Here is a 10,038-nt window from a genome sequence, read left to right on the forward strand (position 1 = left end):
AATTTATATGAGCTGTGGCGTTTCCACCATTTCTGTCTTTTTACAAACTTTACCATTCTAGCTAAAGATTTGGACATGGATATGGAATCGGTCAAGCAGGGCTGGGTTTCCAGTGGTAACATTCGTGGGAGAACAGGACAGCCTTTGTTAAAAAGCTTTAGTATCACAGAGGAGAGAGAAGTCATTGTGCTTTAGAAAAGCCTCCTTATGGTTCATGTCCTCAGAATGTAATGGATCCTCAGCCCCATTTGAACAAATGCAACTCACTCCAGCAGACAGTGGCCGTTTCTCAATCTCGAGGATGCTGGCTTGGTAGTCGCGTACTTCCAAGTCACTTCACGGCTTCGGAAAACGAAGAAGAATGGAACAGCCTAACAAATGTGCCACTCGCGCTAACGGTTTCAACATAAACTGTACCGAAAATAAATACCTCACGATGTCTAATTATGAACTTGCTTTACTTTCACGGAACACATTTTTGGTGATAGTAAATGTAACGAAGTAACATATTTACCAACACATGTTCTACGCCACTATACTTACATTTAAATGTGTGCTGCGTCGGTTCAGCCATTCTCAGCAAGGGCTTTTGAAATTGGTCCGTGCGCAAAGCATTGTGGGGATTTTAAGGACGCAAAGTCTACCCATGTGCAGCCTCGAAATTTCCCCCAAACCAAGGACGCGGCCTCGGTGGAATTCCAAGTATGCTGGAGATTGGAACAGTACTTCGGCGGCTCTCGATTACGTAGTATCCTTGAAATATTGGCTTGGAAGCCAGTTTCCTCGAGATTGAGAAACTGCCCGAATATGCATTTCAATGGGCCTGCTTACTGGAAATGAGCGCCTTGTCATCAGTTTATCAGGATATCCATCCAGACCAAGATCAACAAAAGTGTGAGTCAAAGTTACTCCCAATTTCAATGAAAATGTGTTGTGTCATTGTGAGGTAAGAAGTAAAATATGTTTAATGTGTTAATGGTAAAGCAGTTCAGATTATGACCAGTCTGATTTAAATGTATCGCTGACGACCACAGATTAACATGTCTAAATTTGAAAGGTTAAAATAATCACGATACCAAAAACTGTAGTTTTTCCTTTTTTATTTCACAAAAATGAATGCTCATGTTCCTGAAAAGAGAGACAGAGAAATCTAGAAAACACTGAATGCACAGTTTTCAATTTGCAGATGTGTATCTTTCTTCATTTTTTTTTAGAACAATTCATGGTTCATTTTTAGGCACTTGGAATCATAACAACATTCCCTTTCTGAACAAATACATCTTTGGTCCAGTATGTCATTTAAAAAAAGATAAAGCCAGAGTATGAAAATAACACCAGCTCAGTTGTTTCCTCAAAAGTATTTTTGACATATATAAAGCTTCATAAAGACTTTAATACTTAACAAGATATCATAGCTACATCTCAGAAATGACCAGCAATCTTACAGATGTTTTGCAAGAGAATACAAGGGAGAAAATGCATGCGTCGGCTCAATCAGATGTACAGCAGTACAGGATTGTTTAGTCAAGTCACATTTGGCAAATAGGGGTTTCGTTTTTTTCGTTTTTTTTTTAGTCCACTTCTTTTGAGACATAAAGAGCGATGAAGAGTCCACCCTTGCTCCTCTAACAGCTGGTTCAGCTACAGGGCAGCCATGTCTGATATGCATTATTGCACGGGGAGACCTGCGGCGACTGCACGTGTGCAATATAGTAGTTACTGAAGTTGATGTCCTGCACGTACGGAGCTGGCTGGTAGTAACACGTGACGTTCGTTACAGTGGGGATGGCGTTCTGCTCAGCCAGCACCCTCAGTGCCAGCATGGAGATGAGGCTGAGCGTCTGGCGCCGCTCGTGGCCCATCAGACACACGGTGCTCTCGTTCACTACATGGTGCAGTGTCATCAGGCACTCATACCGTTTGTGCTCCATCCCTGCAAAGTGGTTCTGCAGGTAGGCCTCCAGCTTCCTCTGCTGTTCACCAATGTCAGAGAAGTCAATGAAGAACCGTGAGCACATGTAGCGCTGCAGGTTCTTCATTTCAGGCACTGAAGAGGCGGTGAAGCCCCGCACCAGCAGGTGGCAGTACTTCAATAAGCCGCCCCCTCTGATTTCTTCAGGGCTGCGTGTCGCTATCGTCCTCTGACACAGGTGCTCCATGGCCTCCTTGAAGTCCCCATACACACTCTCCCCGATCACAGTGGGGTGAAAGCTCTCAGACATGGGCGTCTCTGAGCAGCGGTCAAATAAGAGCAGAGAGTCGAGGCAAATCTGGAAGGAGTCCACGCTGAATTCAAACTGCCGCCGTAAAGAGTCCACAAATTTGAGCTCCACATTCTTGCCTGTGTTGTTGGACAGCGAGATGAGGCTCCAGCGGTCTGTGTCATTGCAGACCTTTACCAGTTTCTGTACATAGGCCTCTTTTAGCGTGAGTGGCGAGATGCGCTCCTTAGAGACGCCAGCCGGCAGGAAGTCAAACAGGCATTCTAGAACGACATCCTTCACCAGTCGGAAGGCCTGATCGTCTTTCAGCGACACGCCAAAGATAAGGTCGAGGTCCTTGTAGCCCAGTCCGGTGTCCTGATGGAGCACATAGCTGGCAGCCGAGCCGTTCAGCCGTACATCCTTAACGCACACACCCCTCTCCTCCAGCCGAGCCCGCACCACCTGGACAGGGACGAGACACAACATGTTATAAATGACAAACAGATTCTCTTATAAAAAGGTCCCTTAATTTAAAAAGTGAGATTTCCTTTTTATTTTTTTCTCTAATAGTAAAGTATCAAAACTCTCAATCCATGATCAAATGCACACAGCTCGTGCTTAGAAAATGTTTCTTTAAAACAAGCCGTCAGGGCTTCTGTAAAGTTGTGATGTCACATTATACACGTAGAAAGTCCAGCTACATTGAGGCCACAGTCATTATCCATGTATAATGACTCTAAAAAAGGTAGATACGCAAGACACAGACACACTGACCAATCAGAGCACACATGTAAAAATTCCAAAATATAACTATAATGCTGAAAATTGGCATTAACATTTCTTATTAAGGAGGTTTAGTTTTAAAAAATGAACTAGAAAAATGCTCCTATATTTGCAGAAAACACACAACTAAAAATACTCTTGAAATCTGTCCAAATAAGCTCCACAAGGGCTGAGTAGAAATCAATAGCTTGTGAAGGCAAAAGTCAATTTCATCAACATCAGCCTCAGGTTGAATAAAACCTGAAGAACACAAACAAAGAGCAGCAGCGCTGGTGAGTGCATGCTACAGGTCCATATCCCTCTGGGTCAGACCGTCTTATCTTCTATCAAATTCACAATTAGATTATAATCCTGAACTGCAGCCAAGAGAGTGGGAACACCAGAGTGCATGACCACCGGTGTCCTGTGGCGCTTGGGGCTAAATGACACGACCTGCAGTCATTAAGGGTCAGCAGCTTTCCCCTTCCTCTTTCCCAGTGACCTGTGAGAGGTTTGAACTGTCTCGCCTCAGTGCGGCCACATTGGAAGAGGATGATTCACAGCTGGACAGGGTCAGCCAACATCAATGCTAGCGGGCACAAAGGGAAACATGTCAGAAATAAGACTTCAAACATGGATTCGGCCTTTGTACATGTTAAATCTGGCGTGCTATTTGAACAGTTTGTCAAACCTATTCAGCGTAAGCACAGCTGATACATATTTAACAACAATGCATATACAATACATTTCACACAGACTGTACATTTAAGCTACACTTTACTACACAAGCATTTCCTCTGTGCAAATAATGATTGCATACAATTTGAACAGTAAGGCTAACATGACTTGTTTCACTCTCGCACACACAATTCTAAATGTCCCCACTGGCACTGACCTGTCAGATTAGTGTCCGTTAACTCTCTCTCCCATGGTGATCAGATAACAAGACGGCTCTATTAATACATACTGGGTCAGGCTCCGAACAAACATTTGAAGGAAAGTCAACCTTCCGCACAGGACTGTGTTAAAGTACAAAATCATAATTACATAACTTTGCAGTAATAGCGTGGTAATCCTTCAGCCATAAAGTGGTGCCAATTGGGTTCAAATTCCAATCAGAAGCAATAATAGTTTGCCGTTTGTTTGCTTCTGTAGTCAGCCTGATATGGCAAAACAGTCGGAGCCAAATCCAGGGTCAGGTTTACACTTGACCCATTTCCTCCCTCTGCCCTATAACCACAGACAGAATTATAAACATACTAACTTGGCAAGACGGTTCCATTTCTTGAAATAAAATTAATTAATAAAAAGGTAAGAGTATTGATGATATCATTGGCTGATTCTTTCTAGATTAATCACTTAATATTTGGTCTATGAAATATCAGAAATTAGTGAAAAATGTCAATAACCAGTGTCTCAAAGTCCAAGGTAAATGTATTATTGTCATCACAAAACCCAAAGATACTCAGTAACATATGAAAGAGAGCAAGGCAGTAAATCTTGAGGATGTTGTTATCTTAGATTTACAGTTACAGCCCTCCAACTGCTTGGACTCTAGAGCTTCCTGCAGCATGACAAAGGTCCCCACTATCAGTCCGGCCTTCTAGGATGCCTAACACAAGTGACAATTACATCAAAATGGATTACACATTTAAGTTAAATAGCTTTTTTTCTAGGTTGTCATGACACAAGATTCACTGTTGATTGGTGTTCAGAAAACCACTCATGTTGCAGATGTTAGATTTGAGCTTAATACAAATTATATAGGGTTTCCACAAATCCAGGTGAAACTCAGTCCCCAGATTTGGGGCTTGAACCTGCATTTAAGCCTCCTGCACACTCAATGGAGCATTCATCTCTCCACAACCACAAGCATGAAGCTCTGGGATTCACAGAGCTTCATCTTGAATAGGTCAAAGTGTAACAGCAATGGGGAACAAATTCAAGATTTTGCAACACATTACCTGACTTTACTTTTTGTTCATTCTGAAATTCTATCAATTAACTTGCATTCTAACACACAGCCAACTATCTACAGACTTCACAGGAGAAGTTAAATGTGATCCAGCCACAATGTGCAAGAGATGGAAATGTGGAAGAACCTTTGCACGTGTCTGTTTCATACATTTAAGTCAAACCAGGGGAGTTGCCATGTATTCCTCACTGTTGTATTGTACAAATCCGAAGAGAAAATAACTTTTTAATATTTCTTTTAATCATCAAATACTATAATGTAATCTCATTAAGATATAGAGTAGGATTTAAGTTTGTCTGCAGATATTTGAACACAAGTATTGAAGGAATACATAGCAGTCCTCTGAGTCATGTGATGGCCATGGAAATATAACTTAGCTAGTAAGGATCCAAAGAACCTTCATTATGTTAAAACCTGGATTTAAGTGGCTCTCAAATGTAGTTTAAAAGACCACCAGGGGTCTTCTAGGTTTCCAAGGTAGTTCCAGACAAATAATGTAATCTTTTTTATTTCTAATTACCCTGGTGTGAGTGTGGAAAGATAATACTGCATGTTAGACAACATGATTAACAGCTTTCACTACTTACCCACCTGAATGATATTAACTAGGCTAGTAATGTGATTCTAACTAAGTCTATAAAGTAAAGTTTCTTCATGCTGACACTTCAAAGTAAAGTAGACATGCCAGAATAGACAAGTGAGCATGTTAAGGATGTGTGCTTAATATTACCTGGACGATCTGTCGTGGCTGCACGGACAGAGTGGGGAAGTTTCCCCGGCCGTGGATTGGGACAGCCTCCCCGAGGATCGAGTCCAAACGCTGCACCTGATCCCAAGACAACACACAGAACCGCCGACTCTGATCCGACGCATCACCGCAAGACATGGCGATGTTAACTTTTGCAACAAAAAAACAAACTGAAATGTGCGCTTCTTTTCTCTGCTTAGTTCTTCTCTCTGCAACACAAGGGAGATATTCCTGCGGTGAGGAGGTCCGGTTTGCGGTGTTGAGATGAAGAGTGCAAAAAGTTGCTTGACTCAGAGGTGCTAGAGATGAGAATGAGATCTTTCTCTGGTGTGTGCCACTAAAATCCGGTCAGTTCTGCAAAGAGGCGACTCATCAGAGGGTTTAAAAGGCTCCTCATTAGCATGCGGCCTGTGATTGGTTGCTGTGTTTGGTCATTGATTATGGACGCCCCGTCTGCACAGAACACCCTGCTGACGCATTTCACTGCCCCCTCCCTCTGCTCTGCTCATGGTGCACGCTGCATGCTGACAGGGTTTTCCCTCAAACAAGCCTTTTTATAATAGTCTTTTGATCTGAAGCTGCAGTGCATTTATTAATCTATTATTTGATCATTTATGTCAGATTAGTAAAAACAATGACAGATCGGTTTACAGCTGTGCAAACACAACCTTCACTCTCCCTTCATTTACAAGTTTCCTTATTTATCCAGGGAATGTTTGCAAAGCATGCAGGATGTAACGCCCTGCCTCACGTTCATACACCATAAGACGGTGTAGGCCCTTCTGGAAGGCAACAGCAGCTGACTCATTCTACAATTTGGGGTACATTGATGTCCATTGATGATAATTATATTTATTCTAACTATTTTCTTCAAAAATATCCTATTTTGCCTATTATTGGAAAGCATGTTATAATATCACACAAACATTATGTGCATCCTATGCTTCATTTAGCTTGAGATGTGTCATGATGTTCTTAAATTGACAGTTTTTGCTATGTCCGTTTTTCAGTTGAGGGTTTCTTGGTTTCAAAATAATGAATAAAAACCATTAAAGTAAATAACAACTAGTATTCATTTATTTCATAAGTCTAAATACTAAAGAAAAATTATATTTCTTTAATTGATTTCCTCCTTTAAATAATTTAAATATCTTAATATATGAATGTCCGCAAAAGTTCTGTCAACTATGTTACTAACAGAACTCCCCCATTTAACTCAAAAATGGTTTGTCCCAATACCAGGTCACCAGCATCACAGGATGCCATGTTCCTCTTTGGCAGACATTTTGAACACACTGTGGTGATTGTCCTCTAATTTTTTACAATATTTTATGTATAATAGCACATTGTCAATGAGTATATTAATTGACCATCAACAATGTTACGTACATTGTTATGGTTTACAATTGTTCAATGATTTTAATTCAATTATATGTTCAAATGTGATGTTAACCTGTTCAAGAAAATGACATGTGGTCATCCAGGCAAGCCCTACCATTGAAATGATGGGTCAAAATAGGGAAATTGTCAACTAGGTTACCTGTCAACTAAGTTACTCAGTATTGGGTAACTTAGTTGAAAGGTAACCTAGTTGACAATTTGTATGACATGTAGACGTCATTACACATCATTATCAATTGAATTTTGCACTTCTGCCTTGAAATAAACATAGTGCTGATGGTTAATAATGTGTCCAGTCAACTATGTTATTTGCTTCAAATGTTTGACTTTCATTGTCAACTATGTTGTACCTCATTTTTTCAAATTTAAAATATCTAAAATAGTGCTTCTGATATCCTTTATAGTATAATGCACATCTACACAGGTTGGAGTTTTACATGACATCTCTTAAAACCATCAAAATGACCTGTATGGTAGTTTTATAATGCAAAATATCCCTGTTCTTAATGACAATGCTGAACATATCACATGAAAAAACAAAACTTTAGTACAATTATTTTTTAAACTTTTATAAATCATTGTATATATGGTAGAATAGACTCAAGAGCCTTTCAAATTGGATTTTACTTGAAGTGCAGGACTTAATCAAATGATTGTAATGACATCAAGTTTGTCTGTAACATAGTTGACAAACTGAGTAGTGAAAACATCCTTTCTCTTAAAAAAAGCTTTGCAACTAGTGGATATGTTACACAGAAGGAATATACTAACTTGAACCACTGATTGTTCTATTGAGAAAGAACACTGTTTTTGTACTGTTTTGTTGATGTGAAATGTACCCCAAATTATAGAATGAGTCAATTATACACTTTCAACAAAGTGGGTTTTTTGATACCTATCAAAAAACCCACTTTGTTGAAAGAAGATTATCGGAAAAACTTTTCCTGGTAACTTTTCAGTCACAAACCAAGTTTACTAACCTCGAGGTCAGCCTTACACAACCTTTAATCAAACCATTGTCTAGTAGCTGCTAGTTGTACGTCCGGTTGTGACCAGTTCAACAAAAAGTTTTATTTGAAAAATGTAAAGAGATCTGGAAGGGTGAAGCTAAACTGATTTTTTGAAATTATTTTTTTCCTTTAAACAATACAGTTCTAAACGTCACATCCTTAATACACAGAGGTGGAACAAGTACTCAGATCTTGTACTTGAGTAAAAGTAGAATAAGGATAAGATAAGAAGTACTTTATTGATCCCAACTTGGGACATGTTAGTCTTGCAGCAGCATAAAAAGATATGTCATTGTACAATAACAATTGAAAGAAATAAACAAGAAGGTAGAAAATATACATGTTGAATTACAAAATGTACAGTAAAAAAATATAAAGCAAGTTATTATATATACATAAGTATGTGAGGCATGGAATATTAAATATTAAATTGAACATAAATGTAAAATGTACAGTGTGATTTTAAGTCCAAGAGAAGCTATGGTCTCCAACATCTGCACACGTTGAAGGATCTCAGCTTCCTCAGAAAATGGTCTGCTCATCCCCTTTTTGTACACAGCGTCAGTGTTGATCCTCAAGGTCAGTCCGTTCTCTAAGTGCACTCCCAAGTACTTGTAATCCTCCACAACAGCCACATCCTCTCCCAGAATGCACAGGGGCAGTGGAGATGTCCTCTTCCTTCTGACTGAAGTCAATTACCATCTCTCTGGTCTTGGCCACATTCAGAAGCAGATGATTTCTTCCAGTCCACTCAACAAAATCACCCACCAGCTCTCGTTACTCCTCTCCCGTCCACCCTACAACTGCACTGAGTCATCTGAAAATGTCTGCAGGTGACATGACTCTGAGTTGTATTTAAAGTCAGTGGTGTATAAGGTGACACGGAAAGGAGAGAGTACATTCCCCTGTCGGGCACCTGTAACACCACATCAGAAAGAGCACTGCCCAGCCGGACATATTGTCTCCTGTCTGTGAGGTAGTTTATAATCCAGGAGATGGTGGATGCGTCTACCCTCATAGCATGCAGCTTGTCACTCAGTAACCGTGGCTGGATCGTGTTGAATGCACTGGAGAAATAAAAAAAGGTGATTCTCACAGTGTAACCTGATCCATCCAGGTACGAGTTAGCACGCTGCAGCAGGTAGATAATGGCGTCATCCCCCCCAGGTGAGGCTGGTAGGCAAATTGCAGAGGGTCAACAAAATGATTATCATCTGCTATCTGAGATGGGCCAAGACCAGTCTCTCCAGAACCTTCATCACATGTATGTGAGAGCTACTGGGCGATAGTCAGCCCAGAAGGAGTCGTGTTCTTAGGACTGGAACAACGGAGGACGTCTTCCACAGCACCGGGAGGATCTCCAGGTACAGGGTCGGGTTGAACAGGTGTTGTAAGTCAGGTAAGTAGCAGAGTGTAGGAATACTCTGTTACATGTAAAAGTCCTGCATTCAAAATGTTACTCAAGTAAAATTAGAAAAGTATTGGCTTCAAAATATACTTAAAGTATCAAAGTACTCATTATGCAGTATCTCAAAATTGTACTTAAGTACAGTAGCCTACTTGAGTCAATATACTTAGTTACTTTACACCACTGTTTATACATTGCCCTTTTCCTAACACTGTCAGCTTTCTTCTCCATTTAAAATTAATGAGGGATCTCAATAAATGCATCTTTAATCAAATATGTTAAGGTGACTTAACCACAAGCTGTGGCGACAACAGTTAGCGTGCAAAGCTAGGCTAGTTATCTCTTAAAGGACTAGCTAATTTGATGTTCTTTTTTTCTATATTAATATATTTTTAATGCGATAGAAAACTCTTCATTCTTTTTTATGCTGGAACATTCCAAATTATTTTTCAATTACGGGAATAGCTAAAAAGCAATGTTGAGGTAAGGCTATCTTCTATGCTATCTTGTGGTGTGCAGTCCAATGTTAT

General features: G+C 40.1%; 1 protein-coding gene across 1 annotated transcript; it reads right to left on the minus strand.

The window, feature by feature from the left end:
- Positions 1 to 1,083: 1,083 nt before the first annotated feature.
- Positions 1,084 to 6,061, minus strand: tent5ba (terminal nucleotidyltransferase 5ba). The gene is made up of 2 exons (XM_079692446.1): positions 5,672 to 6,061; positions 1,084 to 2,666 (listed from the first exon to the last, which is right to left on the minus strand). Exons 1-2 carry the CDS (start codon positions 5,825 to 5,827, stop codon positions 1,638 to 1,640), a joined length of 1,185 nt encoding a protein of 394 aa, XP_079548572.1. The 5' UTR covers positions 5,828 to 6,061; the 3' UTR covers positions 1,084 to 1,637.
- Positions 6,062 to 10,038: the final 3,977 nt, after the last annotated feature.

The sequence above is a fragment of the Notothenia rossii genome, assembly GCF_949606895.1.
Source record: "Notothenia rossii genome assembly, chromosome: 7".
Classification (NCBI taxonomy): Eukaryota; Metazoa; Chordata; class Actinopteri; order Perciformes; family Nototheniidae; genus Notothenia; species Notothenia rossii.

Coding starts and splice junctions, on each gene's coding strand:
- tent5ba (XM_079692446.1), bottom strand. CDS start 5,827: ATGTCTTGCGGTGATGCGTCGGATCAGAGTCGGCGGTTCTGTGTGTTG. Junction 2,667..5,671: donor AGCCACGACAGATCGTCCAG/GTAATATTAAGC, acceptor GTCCCTGTCCAG/GTGGTGCGGGCTCGGCTGGA.